This window comes from Glycine max, chromosome 1 (assembly GCF_000004515.6).
Source record: "Glycine max cultivar Williams 82 chromosome 1, Glycine_max_v4.0, whole genome shotgun sequence".
In the NCBI taxonomy this organism is placed as follows: domain Eukaryota; kingdom Viridiplantae; phylum Streptophyta; class Magnoliopsida; order Fabales; family Fabaceae; genus Glycine; species Glycine max.
The window spans coordinates 45796176-45822080 of NC_016088.4; the positions used below are offsets into that span (position 1 = coordinate 45796176).

General features: G+C 32.5%; 2 protein-coding genes across 2 annotated transcripts; one reads left to right on the forward strand and one right to left on the reverse strand.

Annotated features, from left to right (window-relative positions):
• Positions 1 to 3979: 3979 nt before the first annotated feature.
• Positions 3980 to 7669, forward strand: LOC100814593 (aspartate aminotransferase, mitochondrial). Its single transcript, XM_003516956.5, has 10 exons — positions 3980 to 4302; positions 4413 to 4498; positions 5436 to 5642; positions 5726 to 5831; positions 6138 to 6242; positions 6330 to 6502; positions 6747 to 6906; positions 7002 to 7097; positions 7206 to 7300; positions 7451 to 7669. Exons 1-10 carry the CDS (start codon positions 4135 to 4137, stop codon positions 7548 to 7550), a joined length of 1296 nt encoding a protein of 431 aa, XP_003517004.1. The 5' UTR covers positions 3980 to 4134; the 3' UTR covers positions 7551 to 7669.
• Positions 7670 to 9478: 1809 nt separating this feature from the next.
• Positions 9479 to 10772, reverse strand: LOC100783232 (uncharacterized). Its single transcript, XM_003516378.5, has one exon. The coding sequence runs from the start codon at positions 10442 to 10444 to the stop codon at positions 9908 to 9910; it is 537 nt and encodes a 178-aa protein (XP_003516426.1). The 5' UTR covers positions 10445 to 10772; the 3' UTR covers positions 9479 to 9907.
• Between the last annotated feature and the right edge of the window lie 15133 nt (positions 10773 to 25905).

Below are 25905 nucleotides of genomic sequence, written 5' to 3' on the forward strand. Positions count from 1 at the left end.
TACACTGAGTCCAAGGCGGCACCTACACTGAGCCCACGATGGGAGGTTCAGTAACTTACCCTACAGTGAATAAATAACACGACCAACATTGAATGAGTCCAAGGCGGCACCTACAGTGAATAAACAGCACGATCAAGCAACGATGGATGGTTAAAGCTAGGATTGTGAGGGCACGATGGGAGGTTCAGTAACGGTGGATAGTTCAAGCTAGGGTGAGGGATTAAGCAAGCGCGACAACGATGGATGGTTCAAGCTAGGATAGTGAGCACGAGCGAGACACAAATTATAATTATTTAATTTGTATCTATAAAGTTAAAGACGGTGGTCAAACACCGCCTTTGTCTCCCTGCATTCAAAGAAGGGAGAAGCACATACCTGTCTTAAAATAATTCTCAATTAATTAAAAAAAATCATTTACTTGCATTCTAAGATGGGTTAAACCAGCCACTATCGTTAAACAGCTCATACGAAGACGGTTTTCACCATCGTCTTCGTTTTAAAAGCAAAAAATTACATAAATACCACCTTATCATTATTTAAGACAGGTCTATGACAACTGACGTCGTATCTCTGTCGTAAAATAGAATTTTTGTAGTAGTGGTGGTAATAAAACATTTGTTTTCATGAATCTTTGCTGGTCTCAAGTATATATCAGTGCTGGTGAGTTGGTTGCATATGAAAGTATTCTTCATTTTCAGAACTTATGGGTATATTGGCATGTAAATTGTTTCAAGTTGCACAACTTCAATTCCAAGGACAAAAATATATGGCAAGTTGCAATGCAGGAATTATTGTTCAAGGGAATGAAGAAGGCCAACCAAGTTTACCATGTCTCTAACTCTCTATATTGTAAATCTTCAATGTGCATGGATGCTAATTAAAAAAAATTCTATATTAGGCCCTTTTATTTTTTTTTATAATTATAAATATCATCTTATTTTTAAAAATAAAAAAAAAATTTATAGAAAAAATACATTCTAAGATGGTTTTTAGGTCAAAATTGTCTTAGAATCTTTAATTTTTTTAAATAATATTAAAAAAAAGACATTCTAAGACGGTTTTCTGAAAAACCGTCTTAGAAAGTCTATCCTTCTAAAATGATTTTTAACTAAAAACCGTCTTCGAAATATACCCTTCTAAGATAATTTTTAGTTAAAAACCGTCTTAAAATGATACTTTTTTCTAAGATAATTTTTTATGAAAACGTCAGTCTTCACTTTCCATGACGTTTGATACGACGATGATTAATAACCGATATAAAATAACATTTTTAACCGACATAGAATAGCCGTTTTGGGGTTGTGGTGCATGACTTTCTCCTAAGTTGGAAAGGTTTAATTGTTCCTTCTTCAAATGGTACACAAACCCAAAATTAGTACACATGTAATCTTTAGTAATATTTTTTTGTCTAATACTTAATAAAAATATTAAAATTTTTGAAAACATTTAAAGAATGTTATCTCAAATAAATAAATGTTATTTACGTGTTTTCATGATATTTTATCAAATCTTATATATAACTCATATTATTAAAATCTTTAACAACATTGTTATACATAACATTTGATAAAATATTACAAAATATATTAATAATATTTTTTCATATTTAATGATATTTTTAAAATATTTTAAAAACTTTTAATAATATTTTTAAGCTTTAGACAAAAAAAATTATTAAATATTACATTTGCAGTACTGCAACATTGTGTATCCAGCAAGAGGTCCGGGCATTGTTGTTGGTGGGGAGTGGTTGGGTAATACAGAGGGGAGTTTGATTTGTGGTATCTGATTGTATAATTCGAAGCAATAAAATTGACGAGTCTTGTTGGTGAGCCTTGAAATGCATACTTTGTAGTGTCGTAAGGAGTTTTGAACACATTTTTGTCTGCACTAAGGAACAATGTCTTAGGTTGTATTTGTTTTTGTAGATAAAAATAATATAGGAAGAATGAAAATAATTGAGTGTTTTATAAAAGAGAAATTAAGTGAAATTAAGTTTAAAAATGATAGGATCTGCCTGTATTATTTCTCACTTATATTATTTTCATTTATTTTTATTTCTCTCATTATTTTTTCTTTATTTGTCTTCAATCAAACAACTTTATATATCACTTTATTTCTCACCTATATTGCTACTCTTCCTTTTTCTTATTTCTATCTACTTTTTTTCTTTCTTTTGAACCAAAACACAGTCTTCATCCTTTCTCATGTGCCTTAACAGTTACTACAAAAGCAAACTGGAAGAGGTGAAATGAAATGGCCTTTTTCATGGTACCAGTCCACAAATCACAATGTATAATGATTTGGTGTTTTTTATTATTATTTGGACCAACAATAAAAAAAATTGGTACTATTTTTTTCCGCACGCGTCTCAGTTCCTCTATAAATTCAACAATGTAGCAATAGCACTCCAAATAAACTCCAATGCATAATATAGGTTTTACCATTGCCTAGCCATATATACTATATTGATCAGTTCATATTAATAGAATAGAATGACAACGCATGGGTATTTCTTTGTTCTTCTCCATGCTTTTGTGTTTGCAACTATTGCATCCTCAGCTTTCACACAATTGTCACCTAATTACTATGATTTATCGTGCCCTAAATTTAAGCTTTGACCATCATTAAAAGTATCGTGGAGGGCGTGGTGCAAAAAGACCGTCGTATGGGCGCATCCTTGCTACGCTTGCACTTCCATGATTGTTTTGTTAACGTAAGACATTCTATGCTTGTATACAAATCCCATAAAAATTTGTTCATATACAATCACTTGTTGTTTAGAAAATAAATAAATAAATTATTTTAACAAGTTATATATTATCCGTAAACTTCAAGAAAATTCAAGTTATAATTTGATAAAATGTGGGGATGAAGGGTGTGATAAAAGAGAGAGGAAATATGTTGTTGCTATGAAAGACGAAATGTCTTGTTGCCCTGAAAACGGAACTGTGCGAGGAAGAGAAGAAGATTTGATGGGGAAAGGTTATTTAAGTAATTTAATTTTTGAAAAAAAAAAGAAAAGAGGTGTACTTAACAAAACAGAGGAGTAGATATAGTAGAAAACAACACGGGATTGTTTCATGGCTCTCTAGTTTGCCTGCTGTCATTTTATGGATGCAAAACAAAATAGTTGTTAAGGATCTTTTATACTGGTATTATAAACAAAAAAATTGAGGCACAATTTTATTCAAATGATACACTTTATTATATATAAATATTTTTTTACTCATAAATACGTATAAATACAAAATACTACATACATGTGAATAGGTATTTAATGTTTTATAGAAATTAAAAGTTCATAAACTTATTTTTCACCAAGAATATTTCTGATAGTCGGATATTCAATGTCTAATTTCTTTTGGGACAAAAGAATCCTAAGAGTGGATTTTATTTTTTCCAACAAAATAAATTTTATACTCAATAATAGTTTAATAAGTTCAAATTTAAGAATTAACATAGATTTTAAATTGATTACAGTTAACTTCATTAAATTATATTTTAAATTTCAGATGATAAAGTTGTTAACCCCATTCCTGGTGTTAGTGAGTCATCTTCATTAATCCACGTGTTACTTTTGGCAAGGACCGCATTTGATATAGTAGTCCTAGACGAGATAATAATTTCTCGTGGGGTGGGGTGTTAAAAGAAGTTTTACTACATTCTCCAAAAATTTATTTTAATTATTTTACTACTTAATTTTTTACTGCTCTTTTAATATTTAATAAAAATTTAAGTGTACTTAGTATTTAATCATTTAATGTTATTCCTAATAATCATTAATTATTCTCTCTATAATAAAATCAAACCAAAGGATTTTAGAAGATGGTGCAGTCACACTCCCAAATGGATTATACAAGATGACACGTGGTCATTGACGGTAATAAGCAAGTCAAAACAATGAGCCCACGCTGGTTTTTTCCATGCAAAGAAAGCATAAAATAAACCAAAGGAGCACATAGGAACTCGTTGAAAAGACCAATGGCAAAACCACGGCAAGGGAAAAGTTCACTCCCCAATATCACCATTTTCTTCATATATATATAACCTTCAAAAGCAATTTTCTTGTTCCAATAAAACGAATTAAGCAACATTTTACTGGGTATATAAGTGGAGAGTGTAACTGAAATTATGTGGAGGTGCATCAATGGAAGAATTGCCAGAAGATTTTTATCCACTTCTTCTGCCAGTGCCCGTGGTTGGTGGGACCATGTAAGGCCAGCACCGAAGGACCCCATTGTTCGTGTGAACGAGGCATTTCTAGCTGACCCTTTTCCCCATAAGATCAATCTTGGAATAGTAAGTTCTTATAGCTATATCAATCATCATATATTCATCTAGCTTCCACATTTTGTCAACACTGATTTTTTCTTTTCTTTACTTCATCTCGTTTTTCTTTGATTTGTAAGGGTACTTATAAGGGTGATGATGGCAAAGCTTTCATTCCTCAAAGCGTTCGTGAGGCAGAAACAAAGATTCAGAGATGTAAATTGGAGTGAGTATATATTCTTTAATTTTCCTTGTCGCACTGTTCTAACAGTTTTTTTAATTCCAGAAATTGATTCCATCATTCTATGTCTTTGCTTCATTTAGTAGATGACAAATCGTGATCAAAAAGTGTGCATTTGATATATAGTGTACAAGGCATTTATTTGTAGCCAAGAAAGTTGGGTTTATATATATAGAACTTCAATTCTGTGGGTTGAAAATATCTTGGACAAAACGTGTTTTCAGCAACTTGTGTATATAACTATATATTATATAATACTATAAAAAGATAAACTAACTTGGACTTTATTTATTATTTATATATTATTTTCCTATAGCAACACTAGATACAACTCAAGCTGGTCTACTATCTTTAGCAATGTGTCTTGGTCATAGGCTCGTAGCTAATTTGTTGCTTGCATTAAAAGTGGAAGAGAACCGTACTGTGGTTATGATTTTTCTACAGTTATTCTTAAATAGAAACACTATCTGAAAGAAAACCCAATTAAACTGTTTTCTGAATGGTTGGACTTGGATATATATAAGATGAAAACAACAGTCCAAATGACTTTTGGTGCTTTTCTGCACTGATAGCTTGTAAGATACCTAAAATTGTTTGGTACTGCAAAACAATACCTATCCAATCCATTCAATGTGCAGAATATTGATTCTATTCAGACATTTAGAAGAATTTACATAATCTGTGTCATCTATTGGTTCATCCAATGAAAATTAGGGTGGAAAAAGTACTCTCAAGGATCAATTCATGGTGGAGTTCCATTTCCTTCTAATTTAACTTTGACTTTGACCACAACTCTGTCAAATAATATTTTGGTGTTAATTGCACATTTCTTGCAATACTAATTGCATCATTCTAGTAGCTATAGCGCTTCTATGAATATCTTTCACTTCTCAAAAACGTGTTTAACATTATTCATTGACAGGGAGTCAAACGCTTCCGCAGTCAGATCAAAATTTGTTCAGGAGTGTGTGAGATTAGCATATGGGAATGATTCAAATGTTGTAAGAGAAGGATTGTTTGCAGGAGTTCCAACTCTGTCTGGAACCGGTGCATGTCGGCTTTTTGCTGAATTTCAACGGCATTTCTATCCCGATTCTCAAATGTATCTACCAGATCCTACTTGGTCAAAGTAAGTATTTTTCTCATTGGATTTTTCTTTGCAATGCATATACAGTTTTTCAATATCTAATGCAAAAAGTTTGTATGCTGTAGTCACCACAATATATGGAGACAGGCTGAAATTCCAGTCAAAACCTTCCACTACTACCATCCAGATACAAAGGGTTTAGATTTTGCTGCACTCCTCAATGATGTCAAGGTATTAGAAATGTATTTATCAAAGTTATTCATGATGTTTAGCATCATACCAACTTTACTATTTAGAATAGACAAGAAGCTTTGGCATCCATTGCACGCTTCTTGTCTCAAAAAAAATATAATATAAGCTATGTTATCATGGTAGCATAGATGCATTTAGTGTTAACCAATGAAATACCTTTTTTGTTGCTAGACAAATTAGGTTGAACTTGAAAACCAGCTTAAGTTGGCAATGTTGGTAACTTCAATGCAATAGTGGTATAAAGCAACTTTTAATTTTCTCTGTTTATTCTGTGTTGGTAATCAGAATGCACCAGATTGTTCTTTCTTCTTGCTTCATCCGTGTGCCCACAACCCAACTGGTGTTGACCCCACTGAGGAGCAATGGAGAGAAATATCATACCAGTTCCAGGTGATAATGACTAATGAGATGATTTAGTATTTCTTTGTACCATAAGTCTAAATCAATTATAATATTCTAACATTAATCATCTTCCAGGTAAAAAATCATTTCCCATTCTTTGACATGGCTTATCAAGGATTTTCAAGTGGGGATCTTGACAAGGATGCAATAGCACTTCGAATTTTCCTTGAAGATGGGCATTTGATTGGTTGTGCTCAATCTTTTGCAAAGAACATGGGATTATCAGAACATAAAGCTGGTTGTCTTAGGTAAGAATAGTCCTATATCCTAGTGAGTAGAGATTCAGAGGCAGAGCATATTCTATGACACGTATAATAGAAGTTAGATGTCAAACATGTTCCATAACGCATTTTTGAGGCAAGGTTCAAGTACATGATATTATGATTGTTATAACATGAAGCTCAACTTTGTAATAATATTGCCATTATGTTTAACTATTTTGCTTCTTATGTTCTTTTCAGCTTTACTAATCTACAATAAAATCTATAACAGTGTTTTGTGCCAGAGTATAAAGCAAGTAGCTGCACTAAAAAGCCAACTGCAGCTGATGTCCCATGCAATGTATAGCAGCATTCCTTTTCAGGGTATTTCACTAGTTACTATGATATTAAGCGAGCCAGATACAGAAGCACTTTGGAGAAAAGAGATAAAGGTAATATTCAACTTTTTAACACTCCTTTTTTGACCTTTACCTTTCTAAATTGATTGAGGATCTAATCGCATCTGATGGCAATGCTGTGTTTGAAGGTCATGGCTAAACGGATTCAAACTATGCGAACTACCTTGCGGCATTGTCTTGAGAACTTGCATTCATCTTTCAATTGGGAGCACATAACTGATCAGGTTTGGGATGTTTGATTTGTAATATTTATATGAAGTTACAATATTCTTGAGGAATCGTATTATATATCGAGCACACAGTTTTACACTTTGATGCATATTCAAATGCAGGTTGGCATGTTCTGTTTTTCTGGATTAACCCCTGATCAGGTTCAACAGATGGAGAAGCTGTTCCATATATACATGACCCCTGATGGAAGAATGAGGTATTCTTTAAAGGAAATACTAATACTTCAACCATGGTTACCATGGTTAAAATCTCAATTTTTTTTCTCTTCCTTTGTTAATTTGATAGTTATAACTGCACTAGAGAATATTCTAATTCTTCCTATATAACTCCTTGGTGATACTTGCAGCATGTCAGGTGTGACCTCTAGCAATGTGGATTACTTGGCAAATGCAATACATCAGGTGACCAGAATCGATGAGGAAGCCCTAAGATCATGTTACGTATAGCATTATTAGTCCTTTTCTACCTTATTCTGATCATAGGGTACATAACCATTTTTTCTCTTTTGTAATTATCTATGTACCTGATATACATCATACCAATTTAGTGAAAATATTGAAGTCAATATTTTTGGACCATCGTGGATATTACTCTAAAAAAATTATTTGTAAACACAGCCACATATTAAGTGATGAATGAAATAACAGATTTACGTATGCCTCTTGAAAAAATAGTTATGCATCTTGACTTGCAACAGCTATGAATAAGCTTTTCTTGTCCAAGTTGGTCTAGTTTTCTTTCTTTGTCTCCAATAAAATCTTCAGTTGGTGAGGCCAAGATAATATATAAAACTTAAGTTGTAAGTGAAAAAATAAAGACGTAATTGTACTTTTGGTCCTTTAAGTGTAGTGATTATGAGATTTTACTCTCAAGTTTCAATTATTCAAAATAGGTATTCTAAGTATCACAAAGGTATGATTTTGGTTTCTTTAATAGCATATGTGTCAAGCATCACGTCAGTTGTATCATCATCCTATCATGTCAGTTAACAGAAAATCAATAAGAGACCAAAATAACATAATTATGATACTAGAGTACCTAATTTATGCAATTGGAATCAGAGCACCAAAAGTGTACAATTGCGACTAGGAAGATGAAACTAGAGTACCTAATTTGTGCAATTAGAATTCAAGGACCAAAAGTGAAGACCAACCAAAAGTAAGATTAAGAAATAAAAAATAAAAAAAAGCATTTGAATATGGATAACAATCACATAATGGAGCTGAAAGTCAGGGGAGCCTTCTGTATAGCATTTTAACTGGTCGAAACAAACAAAGCCAAAAGAATATTCTTTTTTTGCCGGGTGAATAGGGAAAAGAAAAATCTGAAATTAAGGTTGATGACTTCTTAGCAATCTTCTTCGATCTCTGGAAAATCTTAAGGGACCATTTAATTATATTATTCCGTTCCTTTTTCTAGAATTATTATGAAATCGTCACGGTTATTAGTTAATAGTCATTTATGTTACTAATATACTATACAATATATGGCCCATATGCACATGGAACCCGGTACAAGATAAAAGTCACTAGCAGCTTCTCTGCCGACAAATTAGCGTAAGCAAGTTCGAACAGGTTTCAAGTTGTTTGGTATGTTCCAAACTCTCGTTCTGTCAATGTGCTACTGCATCATATCAAAATGTTGGTACATGGATGTTTTTGTTATTTGTTAACCAATTAATTAATATTTAATTCTTTTGAAGCATAATAATACATTGTAAAATTTGCTATCACCAATTCTTTTAGGTATGCTTGATTAAAGTAAATAGACAAAAGTAGTAACTGTTTGCTTATCTGAAGTAATGTTAAATGTGTATATTTGATTGGTGTTAAGTGGTGTGCAATTAGCTTTTTATTCCTTTAATAATTGCATAAACTGAAGAAGTGTCCCTTCATGAGTTGATGGTTTGTATAAGAATCCGTGACCGTGACACAAGGGAAATGTTGAACCAAAAGGAAACCTATAGTATATGTAATCTTCCTTTACCAACACGACACAGCAAATTCAAACCAAATTGATAGCATGATTATAACTTCTGCTTAATAGGCAATTTATAAGTGCCATTTTATAATTCCCTTACTGAAATGTGTAGCATATCTTGAATTTGGAATCATGCAACATATTTTCTATCTTTAAACTTTGTTTAACCGAGTTGAAGTAATTTCCACCAGTTCTTGCTCTTTGCAATAAATAAAATCATTAAGACAGACAAAGCAAACTCCCTATAGTAACACAGTATTGGTGAAAAGATAAAGCATTAGTCAAAGATGCTGATTAAGGTGTTTCTTCTTCCCCTTCCCCCAAGTAAAAGGGTAGTGCACGTAATTGTGTACATGTCAATCAAATTCTTAAAGAGCATCAAGCTGCAAGAGAATTAGTAATCTTTCTACCACTAAATGTTTTGTTATTATGTGTTTATAACTTTACATCACCAATACAATAAAAACCACATTTCTTGCTTAATATGAGGTTACATAAAAGTAATGTACCTCAGTTCTCATATGGCACATTCTAAGCACACAAAAAAAAGGAACTATGATCATTTCAAACTGCACAAAATGTTTAAGATACACTCACACCAGAAAATATGACCTTGGAAGCAAGCTTGTAATTTGAGAGGACAAAACTCTCAAGACCAATTCTAGCATAGAAAATAGATTGTCCTCTAAGCATGAAGAAGAGTATTAGCTAGCTAGAAAAATTTACAAAGAAATACTATATAAGCAGCACATTGTCCACTCCAGATCCAAGGCCAAGCAATCTAACAGGTCTTATTACCTTAAGAACTTTAGAATCCACTGTCTTAACTGCAGGTGGCACGGGGAACGCTAAAGCACAATTTGGAAGAGGGTGAATTAGCACCACCACCACATCCTTCACAATCTCCCTTGAAATCATTACATGATCCATAGCTTAAGAGCTTCTTCTTGCCAAACTTGGCCATAGGGACAACTTTGGAGGAGCTTGAAGAAGATGAGGGCCACGAAGAAGGGTATGATGATGGGGATGAGAGAATCATTTTCTTGATGAGGTTCATCTTTGGTAGCATTGTGAGCAAGAGACTGGACTTTGATGAGTGCTTCTTCTCTTTCTTCTTGTAGCTATTGATATTGCTAAAATGGTAAGAAGGTGGAGGAGTTAAAGGAGGGAGTGTGTCCTCAGAGAACCTGTGTTTTGGGGTGCCTGGCTCAGATTCCCACACAAATGGCACAGCAAGGGCTATTCTGAAAGAAGGGTTGGCCATGGAGCTTTCCTTTGAAAGAAGCCTGCAGAAGAACTTGTCATCTTGCTTGATACTAAGGACACTCTTATGGGGTACCTCGGTTTTTGCATTAACCATCTTTGTTTGATTGGAACCGCACTAGGTTGTTGTCACTCTGATTGGGTTTGCAGAGAAGGAGATAGGAGGAGAAGGTTTAGGCCTGGTTTTCTGCTTCAAGTATGAGTGGCAATTACAAATGGAAGTCTAATAGCTTGGGTATCTTTTTATATGCAACAGTGTACCTCGACTATGCAACTTGGTTATTGACAATAATCGGTTTTAACTTACTGTTTTTAAGGACAAAGCTTCCAATTTTCTGTACCTAACTGTTTTGACCATTTCTCTCTGCTTATTATATTGACTTTGAGCAAAATGAGACTACATACTTGTCTAGTTCAATAAGGCAAGCGTTATTTTTGTAACATTGTAACATAATGTATATAATGTAATATAAAATAAGCATTCAATATCATTGACTTGGTGGATCAACTAACAAAAGTTATTCAACTTAATTAGGTTTTGAGATCAAATTCTGATAATACAGTTATGTTAAATATTTAAAAAGAATATTTTATTATTTACTGTGATCCTATTAAACTCAAATAAGATTGTTGTTAATAAAAGATTATATTCTATATAAATAATAAAATAAACATTCACTACTAACAAAATGCAACACAGTTAGTGGATAATTCATAATTGTAATCATTAAGTGTGCTAATAAGAGTTTAATTCCTCACCATGTGTACGGAAAAAAATTTATTAGGAGAAACAATACTTACTTTTCTGTGATATCTGCATTTCAATGGAATTAGTCTCAAGTTATCAACCGAGAAATATTGTTGGTGCAAACTGAGAAATATTAAAAAATTCAATGTGTCTTCACCTGAAGTTTAAACTTCTCGTAAACTATATAACCAATTGATCTAAAGTTATACATGACATCCTCATTCTTTTAATAAACAATCAAATCTCGGTACAAAAGTTTGGTAGGTCTATATATTCTTCAAACCCAAATCTCAGTAATATAATCTTCACCTGCCAGCTTAAGTTTTTTGATAGTTAGTTTTAATTTTCAATTTTATAAAATGATAAGTAAACCATCGTAATTTTCAAGTAAGAAATAATTAGTAAAACATCATGATTATCCACTTGCGGTACATGATGCTAGTATACAAGGTTAGGACCCTACATACACATGTAATGTAATATGTACCCATTCTCATGCACAACTTGATTTCGAGAAATAGATATATACCGTATATATTCCATAGGTTAATTTGTATAAATCTCTCAATACATGAATTGCTTGATCCATAGCATGGTACGTATACCTAAAGGAGGTGCTAATTTTATGGCTGCAGGTCCTCTACACTATTTTTTTTTTTTTCTTTTAAGTGGAAGCAGCACCTGAAAATGGTCACTTTTAAAGGGAACTAACATGGGACGCACGTGCCACATTAAGGGACATTTTCCTCTAGCATTGTAATTATCTCTGGTATTAAGTGCTACCCCTCACATGCAACTTCCATTTATGGTGACTGAAGAATTTGATATGGCCACATGGGTTTCTTTTATATCAAAAAAGACTTTTGATATGGAGCATGGTGCTATGATAATGAATGAGACTTAACTAAATGAGTTAGTGGGAAGATGACCTACCCTGCGGTCCTAGGCTTATAGCCATCACTTACATATATACATGCATGACAGATTTTTGTGGGCTGTAATCAGTGTTACGAGAGTCTGGCACCTGGACTAGTTTGGATACAAGACAATTTTGTGTGTACGTTTCATAGATGTAGATGTGAGTGGATATGATATGATATGGTAGCTAAATTAATTTATGTAATGGCTAAAGCATTTATGAAATCATCACAGCAAATTTTCATATCTAATGACTAGTGTCAATCACTAGAACTATCTGATGGTTGTATAAAGCTATCAAATTATTACGTGTCTTTGGACGGGAAATTGTGGAATTGTAATTTTGTGTGAGATCGCATTCCAAGAACGTACGTATTTGCGATGGATGGAGGTAGTGATTTGAGAGGTGAAAGTTATGGGTTTAGAAAGGAAATAAGTAAAAAAAATAATGAAGTTGATTGGATATTAGTTTACCCAAAATGAACATTAAACTAATTAATTACTCAGCAAACCCAACAACCCCGTTAAATTAGATAAATAAATAAAGACAAACTATAAGATCAAAACATCCATTAAAAAAGAACATTAAACAAACGATATTTTATTATTTTTTAAACACTTAATAAATACTTATCATTTTTTTATTTTTCTTTTTATGTCAAATCAATCATATTATTTATAGTATCTATACTTGTCTCACTTGTATCTCTCACTAGGTATCAAATCATATTATTTATAATTTTTCTAAACAAAATGATATTAGTGAATATTAATTAGTTTACATAATTGGAATTAAACCACAACATTAAACAAAACTAATTAGTTATATATTTTATACTTGAACTGAGATATGCCATCCGTCAAATTTATCACCACCCATAAGTCTTTCCCTTCCTTTGAGTTTACCATGAGTATTTTTATTGAACTCATTGGAAAATATATTATTAAATATAAACCTTTTCAAACAAAAAAGTACGGTATTTATTATTAAATAATTATTTCATCTATCATACCAAACAAGAATTTGAGTGGATGGAAATTTGAGTATTTTCTATATGAATGAATGACATGTATAAAAAAAACTGACAACAACTTATGTATCATATTTAATCAATTGAACTAGACTTTTTTTATAAATTAAATTCTTTAAATATGTGATATTGTTGTGTTGCAAAATTTATATAATAAGATAAGATTAATACCGAATTGCTAAATGATTCAAGATATACATAACTGTAAAAAAAATTCAGTTTTGCTTTTATATATATTGGCAGTATATTATATAAAAAATGAAAAAAGTTAGAAAGGATATAAAATGAGTGGGAATATGGTAAATCACACTAAATAACCTTTTACAAATTTAAAGTTTTATTAATTCAACGATTATTTAGTGTTGTTCACAATATACACTCATCAATAAATAACAAAAATGAGTATTTAAAACCCTAAAATATTGTATCACAAGAATTGTTGTCAAGTATTAAATTTAATCAAATTCTTAGTTCCTTTTTTTTACTAAAAAAATCTTGGTTACTTAAACAATTGGTAAGAGGGTAAAATATGAATTAAGAAAGTGATAAGGAAGAGGAAAGAAAGGGAAAAGAGGAAAAATATACTCTTTTTTATCTATAGAAATTGAAGACTATGTTAAAGAATTTATAATAACTCACAACTTATGTTCAATCAACTGAGTTAGATTTCCTTGACAGAGAAAAAGTATATTCTAGGAACACAAGTAGTGGGCTGCAATATTTCTTTTAATGTCATTAATTGAAGGGGGTTTAATTTTTTGTAACCTATTTAGATTTTATTTGTAGGTATGAATATGATGTAAATAAAATTATTAAAATCTAACTAGTGTACGTATATGTAATGAGTTCTTTTTGTCTTTATTTGTATCTCTCTCTCTCTACGTGCGTGTGTGTGTGTGCCTGCGTGTGTGTGTGTGTGAGTGAATAATTCCAAAACAAAATCAACCATGACCATACAAAATTTATCATGTTTCAGGTTTTCTCAATTGTGTCTGAATAATTCCAAAATGGCATGATTTTTAGTTCTTTTTCACTTGAGGTCTTAGGCACATGTTTTACACAACTTATACTAAAAAGTGGGTTTTGCTCATGAGAATATGTTAAAAGTACATGTAATTGACATAAAAACACTTTAATGAAAATGCAGTCCAAACCGATTATCAACCAATCAGGCCCCTAAGGCCACCTCAATCGACAACATTACCTTCCCCTTGGTGGTAGGTCAACCTTTAAGCACTTGTTGACCCCAACCAAGCAATTTTACCTGTGCAAGTAAACATCAATTCAATCACAAATGCATTTCAAGTAAAGTGCTGAGAGGGCCTGGAACTTTTGTTCTAGGATGTTGTGTTTCCTCATAGGCTTATTATAATTTTGAAACATTGTGGATGTTGTTTGTTGTGTATGTTTTGAATTAGAAGGTATGGGCGTGCTCTGCTCGAATTGTTTAGATTGAACTTTTGTTCTGGGATGTTGTGTTCCTTATAGGCTTACACTATTGAAACATTGTGGGTGTTGTGTGTATGTTTTGAATTAGGAGGTTTCTTACTATATATATATGTTCCCTTAGCTAGGATCCACAATCTATAGTTTTGGGCAGCTGCCCTTGCCCTTGTTAATAAATAAAAATTAAGAGGTTTTATAGTGATGAAAAAAACAAAAACAAAAAATACTATGGAGTACTTCTCTCTTGTTTTATGATATCTATGATCTATGATCTATCATCTATGTCTACACCAATTAAGTGTTACTTGCATATCTCCACATATTTCTGATATGGTATCAGAGCTCTCTCATGGATAGAGCATTGATTCCACTATAGAAGTAGAATTTCCAAGAGAGCACGAAAAATTGATGTGCAAGCTTCCATTTCATTTTTTGCGTTTGGTGACGAATATTGCAGAGGATTTCAAGAAAGATTTTGAGTTTTAGATCAGTTTGATTCAGAAATTGTAGATCGTGATCGTTGATCGAGGAGGAAATTGTAGGTTTCAAGCTCTGCACCACCGTTGTTCGCTCCTTCCATCTCCTTCACACTGGTGCTCCAAACCAAATATGTGTGCATTATGATCTTTGATTCATGAGGAAACTATAGATTTCTACATCTGAGCCACCATTCTCTACTACCAACGCGCCATTAATTGTTCTGATGCTACCTCTATCGATTTCTTTCTTTTGGCTTCCCAATGCTAATCTTTTCCGTTGAAAAAAAAATCAAACGGATCAGTGACGTGACATTTAATCGAACGTTCGATGCGAAAGCTTTTGTTTTCAACGATAGTGTGATCAGGCCTTGAAGATATCTATCTATTCTTATATTCACATTCGTGTGTTCTTTGGGAGTTGCTTGGGGCACCCAGCGATTTTGCTAAGGCACCCAACAACTCGGGTCAAAGGGCTAAAATGCCCTTCACCCTATCCTATAAAAGCAAATAGTGACTCTTCTGTACGAGTCACTATTCCGCACACCGTATACGCTTCTTCTTCCTCCTGTTCCGCTTCCTGCTTCCTCTTCGGCTTCCTGCTCCATAGGACTTCTTCATTTTGGTGCTTCTTCTCGTTCGTGCTTTCGTCAAGTTCCTGCATTCGTGGTTCTTCTTCCTCTTCGTGCATTTTTGTTTCTTCTTCTTCTACGTGGGTTCTCCTTCGAGGTAAGTAATGTCTTGACTTGTTGTTTGAATGATGGCACCTTTGTTTGGTTGTTGTTGCTTCTTCTTCTTCATTGTGTTCTTCTTCTTCTTCTTCTCCATATGGTTGTCGCTTGAATGATGGCATTGCATGGCTGGTTCTTCTTTTGTATGTGGTTGTGGTCTATGAAAAAAACCTATACGGATTGACAAATTGTATGAGCCATACGGATTTCTGATCTGTATATGGTTTTTTTTTAAAAAAAAAAATATTTGAGATAAAAGTTAGGAATTATTTTTAATTGAAAATATTCATATGTGAATTATTTTATAAATGGTTTTGTATTGATTTATTTGTTTAGTATTGATTTTATTATTTTCTGATTTATTTGTTTATTATTGATTTTATGTATGATTTATTTATTATTGATTTTATGTATGAAATATTTATGTTAGTTATTAGTAAGATTAGATTACATTCTAGATTATATTAGATTTGAAAAACAAACATTAGATTAGATTGCTACGAAAAAAACGTGAAGGCCACAAAATTGATGTTAAATATTGTAATATTATAGTTGTGTAACTTTTTAAAAATTAGAAGAAGTATTTAAATGAGAATAAATTTGATACTTGTGATAAATATGGAAACAAAAAACAAAAACTAGATTAGAAAATATAAATTTGTTAAAATTGATGAAACAAAAATTTAAATTGTAAAAGATGGTTAGTTTAAGAAAATGAGTGAAAACCAAAAATAATATCTTAGTTTTGAGTAACATACATCAGATTAGATACTAGGAAGTAATGGTTTTATGCATGAAAAAAAATAGGTTAGTTACTATTCAGATTAGATTTTAGATTAGATATTAAATTTTAAATATGATAGTATTGAAGTCATAATTCAAATTTATTTAAACAAAAAGTTTGAATGATTTAAAATTATTATAAAAATTAGTGAAAGAAAAATTGTTATAAATATTTTTGAAACAAAAATTCTAATTTAATATTGTTATAAACATTTATGAAACTAAAATTTGAGCAAAATTTAAATTGAAAATTTTCATAACAAATTATTGAAAAGTTTGAATAAAATTGTTTGAAAATGATTAAAATAAAAATTTAAACGAAAATTATTGAACCAAAATTTTTAAAATTGATGAAACCAAAATTGAAATTTTTAAAATCTGTTATTTAGTTTAAAAGAATTTTTGAAATAAAAATTTAAATTATATTAAAAAAATTTGTTTTACAAAATTATTTAAACAAAAAAGTTAAAAATGTAAAAAATTGTTAGTTAGTTAAAAAAATATTGAAATCAAAGATTGAAACCATATTTGAAAAAAAATTTAGTTATTTTTAAAAAATGATTGAAAACACAATTTAATTTTTTTATAAATTGTTAGTCAGTTTAAAAAAGATTGAAACCATATTTGAAAAAATTGGTAGTTATTTTAAGAAAATGATTGAAAAATAAATTTAACATATTTAAAAATGTTAGTTAGTTTTTAACAAAAGATGAAAACATATTTTAAAAAATTTGGAAATTGTTAGAGGATGATTGAAAAAAAATATTTAAAAATGTTAGTTAGTCAAGATAAAGATTGAATATATATTTATAAAAAATAATAAATTGTTAGTTATTTATAGAGAATGATTGAAAACAATAATTAAAATATTTAAAAATGTTAGTTAGTCAAAATAAAGATTGAAAACATAATTTAAAAATTATAGATATTGTTAGTTTTTTTTAGAGAATGATTAAAAACAAAATTAAAAATATTTAAAAATGTTAGTTAGTCAGAATAAAGATTGAATACGTATTTTTAAAAATTTTGAAATTGTTAGTTATTTTTAGAGAATGATTGAAAATAATAATTAAAATATTTAAAAATGTTAGTTGGTGAAAATTAAGATTGAAAACCTATTTTAAAAATTTTTGAAATTGTTATTTTTAGAGAATGATTAAAAACAAAAATTACAATATTTTAAGATGTTAGAATTACTAAAAAAATGATCTAAAGGCAATTATAAAAAAATTACAATTTGAATTTATTTTAAAAAAAATGATTGAAATGGATATTTGAAAATTGTAGTTAAAAAATGGTTGAAAGGAAATTTTTAAATAAATTAAAAATAATAGTTATTTGTAATACATGATTGAAAAGAAAATGTAAGATATGTTAAAATGTTAGTTAGTTAAAAAAAAATATGATGCAGATAATGGTTAGATTCAGAGGTATTGGTCGGGCTTTAGGTCGAGCATTAGGAAAAGCCTTGGGGAGGAGAGACACGAGTGACGATGATGTCCCCCAGCAGCGAAGGCCTACTACTGCATCAGCCCGTAGACAGCGACAGCAAGAGCGTGTTGTCGAGGACCCTTCTACGGCCGCGAAGCACCTGTTGAAGAAGTTGTTACTAATGTTGAGGGTTTTCCAGGCAGACCCCATGACACATCAGTTCTCAGAGATTTTGAACATTACATTGCTTTAAGAGTTTGGAATGGAAAGGTATGTAATTTTTAAAAAACATAAAGAATGTAGTTTACTAGTTTATAATTTTTTTTACATGATCGATATTATTGTTTGCTGGAACGTCCTGAGTTGAAGCTATCTTCCCATGGAAGGAAGATGGCTAAGTTCAAGAGGTCTGATCCAGAGATTGAAGGCCTTGTGGCAGCTAGTGGACTAAGTCCTTTGATCGCCTGTTCCCTAGATACGGGCAATCGGGGACTAATGTCTGCTTTTGTGGAATGCTGGCATAAGGAAACTAATAGTTTCCATTTGCTCGTCAGAGAGGTGACTTTCACCTTGGATGACGTCGCGTCGTTGCTACATCTGCTTGTTGTAGGGGCGTTCCACAGCTTTGAGTTACTTCATGTCGACGACGCTGTCGATATGTTGGTGGAATTACTCGAGGTCAGCGCTGTAGAGGTGAGAGCTGAGACGATTCAGTGTGATGGCTCTTATGTTCGACTATTGTGGCTGCGTGATGTGTATCAGACAAAGATCAAGGCATGTGACTGGATTGTAGCAGTGCGAGCGTATTTGTTGCATCTGCTTAGATGCACACTCTTTGCTAACAAGAGTGCCACACACGTGCACGTGGTATTCTTGGATGCACTGCGTGACTTGTGCACATGTATGATAATTTAAATGACGCGTCGAAGAGCACAGCGAGACAACTTGTAGAATATATCACTCTATTACAGGTTAGTTAAGATGTTACAAAAAAAAGTTTCATTGGAGTTGAATATTATATGTTGTCGTGTATTTTAATGAATATGTTTGCAAAATATATTTAGTGTTGGATCTACGAGCATTTTTCATTTGTTGGTTCCGTTGTACCTGTCGAGGATTATGATGAGAGGAGACCGCGTGCATGTCGATGGACCTCTGGCAAGGCACTGCTCGTTTCCACGTATCACAAGCGTCTGGATAGACTGACTCCTGACGTGGTGTGCTGGATTTCGTACGATGACCACCATTCATTTAGAGAATTTGAAGTCATCTCATTATTTTTCGGCCATCTCAGATGGGGCCCCTTGACGGTCATTTACCGACCGGAGAGGGTTGTATGATAATTTGGCTACATCCAGACTATTTCGCCACATCCTGCTGCGTCTTCGCTCTCTGTTGAAGAAATTGATGATAGATGGATGCAGTTAAGTGAGTACATTGCACCTATAGGGCAATTACGTGTAGTGCCTGGCCACTGTTCGCCAGATTACATGGATTGGTTTTACATGATTTCACACTCATTCATGAGTTCGGCACAGCTAGGGGATCCTCCTAGAGTTTCGCCAGTTCAGCAATATGACACATTTGTTAAACCAGATGTGTATCAGCAACTGATGGCGGCAGCAGCACCTAATGAGGCAAACGTTGATGTGCATCATGTTCAACATGCAGTGGTAATATTTTTTTTTTGGTATTTGTGTTTGTTGCTTTCTTTTGTATTTTATTACTAATAATTGTTATGTATGTTTTTTTTTTCACTTGTAGGATGGTTTTGTAGCAATTGCTGATAAGTTGGAGAGACTACTAAACCTGAGGATCCTGACCGAAGGAACACAAGCCTATACTGTTGCTGAAGAATGTTTGGGCATCATAAGAAGCTACATTAGCTAACCAATTGTAGGTCACAGATCGAGGCGTAGGCGGCGTACGGACGGTCATTGAAGTTGTTTTATTTTTGCCTTATATATGTCATTTATAATTTTTTGGATAATTTATTTATTTGGTACATTTATTTATTGACAGTTACATTTGGTTATTTATTTGGTACATTTTCAATTGTTTGAATAATTTATTTATTTGGTTCATTTATGTATGGACACGTTAATGATTATGTGATATAAATTTTTGTCATTCGTTTATCGTTAATTAGCAGTTAATGTTGTGTTAAGAAATAAATTAATTCGTGCAACAAAAATAAATAACGCATGTATAATATATCGTTGTCAAAGTTGACAAGACACTGTCAATTGCATGCGTATTTTTAAAAAAATAATACTACACGTATGTACTGACATAGAAATGACTACTTAGTTGTTTTAGTTCTAATAGAAGCAATACATGTCTGATGGAAAATTAAAGCATGACACGACATTGTTGTACTTGACAATACAAACACAAATTTGCGCGTGTCTATTATAAAAAAAAATACAAGCAGTCTTAGTGAACACCATCTATATATATCACACCAACACTCTCAAAAATCACACATTCTCTCCCAATCCAACTTGACAAACCAAATTTTACAACAAACTATGGCATTTTTGGGAGAAATAAGCAATCAGACGATTGTGAACTCCATATTAACTTTTATTTTTTCGAACGGATCGATTATTCACAACGAAACTGGTGTTTATTTCCAAAGTTCCACTCCAATACCCATTCGAGTACCTAACGATTGTGGTTTTCAAACGCTAAAAAGCAGAATGCACAATACCCTTCAGCTAACCGACAAACAATATTTAGATAAAATTTACTACCGACGGTCATTCACAGATGCAGGTAACCAATTTCGCTTTCAATCTATGCAATTGAAAAACAATGATGATGTTAACACTATGTTAATGTGTAATGATCAATTCTTGTGTATTGGCCCGATTGAGTTATTATGCACCATTGGTAGAACACCGGATGGTATATTAAACTTACTTCAAACCACTATGACCCCTACTCATGATGCCTTGCTATATTACAACGGGAGGTGGAACATGCTACGCCAACACGACTTTGTCGGTTACTCGTTCACAGGAAAAAATCCAAAAAAAAATTGACATTCCTTCCGGATATCCATCGATGAACTGAAGGATTTGATCAAGCAAGTTGCACCTCAAGGGATCCCCCCCTCATGGTATTCATGAATCACAAAAAGTAAGGCGATTATTTTTTTGACAACCAAGTCATTATGAGTATTTAGACAAAGTTATCAAATTTGAAATTATTAAGCTGAAAATTGACGATGACGTGCTAAAGGTCTTAGTACAGTCTAACTACTGGAAACAATTTGGGTCAATAAAAATTTTAGCTGTTTTTAGTAAACAGGTAATGAAAATGGTAGACGACATGCCTCGATCGCAACATGATTCAATGCAAAATTAGTATTAGTTAATTGTAGTTTTTCATGCATTTTTTTCAACTATGTTGAAGTTAATGTAATGTTTGAATTCGTGTCCATTAGCTAATGAAACCATATGTTTATTATTTTCAAAGTACTTAATTATTTCCTAACTTTTAAAAATAATGACTGAAAATAAAATTATGAATGTCAACAAAATAATTATTTACACAAACGTCAATGGTAATAACATATTTTATGTTCATGGTTCACCTAAATCAACAAATTCGGTTTTCAGCCTAGACAAATTTGTGTAATGCTGAATTCTACCTATGTACGAAGTGGGCCATTGCTTTGCCTGAGAATGACAATGTGTACTCCACAACAACGCCACTGGTGGTAAAGGACAATGGTCTCATAACAAATCTGTTAGATAACGACAAACAAATTGAATGTAAGATACCCAACTATAGTGTCACCAGTTATACTAACATCATAATTTTGCAATTACCTGTACAAAATGATTTCCATACACATGACCAATGCATATTACGTGATGCATAGAAGAATCTGGTGGCAGCTGACTTCTAAGAGGAAAAAATATCATGCTTTGTTGTCATGAAAGAGAAACAACGATCAGGTTGTATCGTGAAGCAATGACATATCTCATATCCGTAATATTTATCCATTTGTCCATGGTAACCTACATGTAAAAGACAACAAATGAGGATTACTTAAAGGTTATTTTAAGAAAAAGTGACATAACAATGAACTTACGCACCATAGATAATCCGTCAACAAGTAGGGAATGCTTTAATTCCTCAAATCTCTATATGCCACCAACCATGTTGATATACTCTTCGGACCAGCTTGTCAGTTCTTTATGCAGATGGTTATGCACCAATGACCACGATTCTTCACCCATACCCAATAATGCAACTATTGTCCGAAAACCACAATTACCATCCGCTTTGACATCAATAATGTTTTCAATAGAATCCTGGATGCACGGATGAAATTGATCCAACATTGGAATATTTCATCTCTGTATTGATTCCTCGGATGATTATGCACTGCGTTTCACTGAAGAATTACTATTTTGCACAGAGTGTAACGCATCAACATACTTCCGATTAGACGGATCGCATTTTGTTGACTTTTGTTGTTTGGTCAACGATTCTTTTGGAGCACCCTTGGTCTTCACCTTTTCTAGAGGAGGACACATGGAGTTCATATCAGGATAAACAATTTCTCATAGCTTTGACTTCAAATGTACTTTGTCACAAACATCGAGCTGCTCAAAGCGTTTCGATATGGTTTCCATTTCCTCAGTTATGGTCACCTGTGTCTCACATAACCCTTGATCTGAAAAACTAAGTCTTCGCCAAAAAAATGTGGATTGTATCAAGCGGTATGGAGCTAACAACATATTTATACAACTCACATGCACATGGAAGACTGTGGGTACTCCTTATGACACATCCACAACGTGAAGAGTTTTAGCCTGCATAAGGTACACACTCATACTCAGCAGCAATTTCATTTAAAGCGTACCTTGATACCATGCCAAGTAGTTTTTTTGTACAAGGTAACTTTAAACAAATGCCCAACTACGTGCATGCTTGTCTCAAAAGATGCTTTCATCTGGGTGTGTTGAAGTGTCATCATATTATTCATTGCTTCCCAAACACTACATATGTCACCAAGAAAGTTTTGTAGGAGTCTCTTTAATGACCAATGAGCACTCTCAACCCTACAGATGAAATATACAACAACATGTAAACAACCACAACATTTTCATTTAAGTCAACACTTAAACAAATGAACACAAACAAAAAACAATATTGATACCTGTTAGTAGTTGTGTTTCCTAGATGCATCACTTTGTTGGTCCATGCTTTCACAAATCTTTCTTTGTGCGGAATCACCCATGTTTGACACACATAGTCCACAAACATAGGCCACGAAGAGCAAGTCATTTCAAAGTTTTTAAGGTACTCATCAAAAGAACTCTCACATGGACAGTCAACCAAACTCCCCCAAGCCTCCATCACATAATCCCGCATTCTTTTGAGCAACCAAGATTTTGCACTTTGCCTTCACATTCTTATCAATATGGAACCGATACAGCAAGTTCGTAGCATCCGGGAATACAATTTTGACTGCATTCATCAAAGACAAATCCCTATCGGTGACAATAACCCCGAGGAGTGCATCGACTCTCATGAAAAGACCCCAAAACCGCTATAGAGCCCAAACAAAACTATTAAGACGTTCTCCTTCCAAGTAAGCAAAAGCAGTAGAGAATGTCATTCATGTTGGTGTAACACCAACAATATCAAGCAACGACAGTTTGTACCTATTTGTTTTGTAGGTACTGCCGATCAAAAAACCAAATTACAAGAATTGGTTAACTTTACTGCATCAACATGATTCCAGAACAAGTCACGTACAATGTTATCATCCTTCAGCCTATGCCAGTGAATATATTGATTTCAATCAAGCAACATCATCAGTTGTTGCATTTTGGTGTTACTCCCTCTTATGGAAGAACGGTAAGCATGTTTGGCATTGTAAATTTGTTTGATTGTTGTGTAATTGTTGTCATTATACTTCTTCAAGGTCAACAAAATTTTTCTTGGCTTCACCATAACTTCGTCATATTAGCAACAACAATCTTCTCATCCTTTGTCAGTCGACCCGCATATGGATGCCCAACTAATGACTTTGTCATTTCGTGATTGCGAACCCCACAAATTAACTTCACCATCCATCCTTCTCCTCCCAAAATTGGCTTTGCACTCAACTTAAATGGGCATCCACATTTTCTACTACCAGTGCATGTTCTTACCAAATTATGTTTCTTAGGCCTATACTCACCACTCCTTTCGCAAGCTATCAACAGAAATGAGGCTTTTCCTCAAACACTAGTATTGGTGTCTGACCTCATTATAACGGCAACAAATCCAATGTCATGAGCCAACGATCGAGCCCATTGTAAAATTTCATCACGGCTAGCAAACAACTATAACACAATTCAAATAAGGTCTGACATCAGTAAACATCTATATAATATAATTACTGTACCAACAACAACAAATTACACAAATACCTGAGAAGTATTAAAGGCATCAGAGCAATCAATGTGTTCTACTTTAACGTCAACATCTTTCTCATTTTCAACATTCATATCAACTTCTTCAGACATCATACATCCACTGGTCTTCATCCATTTTAATTAAACATTTAACAAATTCAATTCAATGACAAAAAATTATACAATCACCTCATTTGTTATTGACACAAATATAGTTGTTTACAAAAAAAAAAATACTACACATTTTCATTAAAATGTCATATAAATCTAATAAATACATTATTCAATAAAATACATAATTCAGTTAAACATGTAAATACATAATCATTGTCATATAACTTTTTTTAATTATTAATCATTAGTATATTAATTTTTAAGCAATATAATGTTAGTTAATTATTAATCATTAGCATTTTTTTCATCATTCCAATTACTTAATACATTTTTTTATATCACTATAAAAAATAATATCACCAAATCAAATTTTCTGAAATTACTAAAACTAGTAAAAAAATTAAAAAATTAATAATAATTAAATTAACAATATATAAATTGCAATTCAATAAATAAATAAATAAAGCAATTCATATGTCCATACGGATTGGCGTTCATACGGATTGTCAATCCGTAGGTTCATAAAAAAAAATTCGCGTACCTCTTCTTTTTCGACGATGAAAACTGACCAAAATTCACCATATACTCCTGAACAACTCACATACACCACCGGAGACCAAATACACTTCAAAACCAACCTTAACAGATGCAACTTACACTAAGTGACGAAGATTTTGCGAAAAAAAATGGCTCTGCAGAAATGAAAAACTCCTCCTACTATTTGGTATTTTCGACATTTATGAAAATTGTTGGGTGCCCCAAACAATTTCCGTGTTCTTTTTGTGTGCAAGTGTGTGTAGGAGTCCTAAAATTTTGTTCATTAAGGTTGAGGTGTAGGAGTCCTAACACTTTTGGTTCTTGACTGTTGGCAAATGATTTTATTTTCTTTTACTCATATAATCAATAACTAATTCAAGATGTAGGAGTCCTAACACCTAGGATTTGGTCTTCCTGTTGATTTCTTTTGTCATGCTTATAATTCAAGCTCATTGTGGTTATACCACATGAGCTCGAAGGAGAATGTTAAGAGTGAAATTAGTTTGTTATGATAAGCTCTATAAATAAAGCACTTATGTATTTTCTTTGTATCTTTTTATCAATCATTTCTACAAATGTTATTTTATGACACTTCTCTCTTGTATTTTAAACTCTCTCCTTAAATGATTTCATTTGAGAATTCTCGTACCAGAATTTATCCTAACTAATAATTTATTGTTTGATTGACCTATCGCATCACCCATGGAAGTCTAGTCATACAAATTTCACATTTGAAAAGTTCATTTCTCGACTTGAAAATGTCTGTTTGAAAATCTTACATCAACTAATGATAAGATCGAATAGTATATGTAAATGGAGATAATCTGCACCTTACATATCAATTTTATAAAATTGAGTTAAATTCATAATTCACCTTCTTAAAAATTATAATGACGAAGCTTAGATAAATTATCTAAA

Coding starts and splice junctions, on each gene's coding strand:
- LOC100783232 (XM_003516378.5), bottom strand. CDS start 10,444: ATGGTTAATGCAAAAACCGAGGTACCCCATAAGAGTGTCCTTAGTATC.
- LOC100814593 (XM_003516956.5), top strand. CDS start 4,135: ATGTGGAGGTGCATCAATGGAAGAATTGCCAGAAGATTTTTATCCACT. Junction 7,098..7,205: donor GGGAGCACATAACTGATCAG/GTTTGGGATGTT, acceptor ATTCAAATGCAG/GTTGGCATGTTCTGTTTTTC. Junction 7,301..7,450: donor ACCCCTGATGGAAGAATGAG/GTATTCTTTAAA, acceptor TGATACTTGCAG/CATGTCAGGTGTGACCTCTA.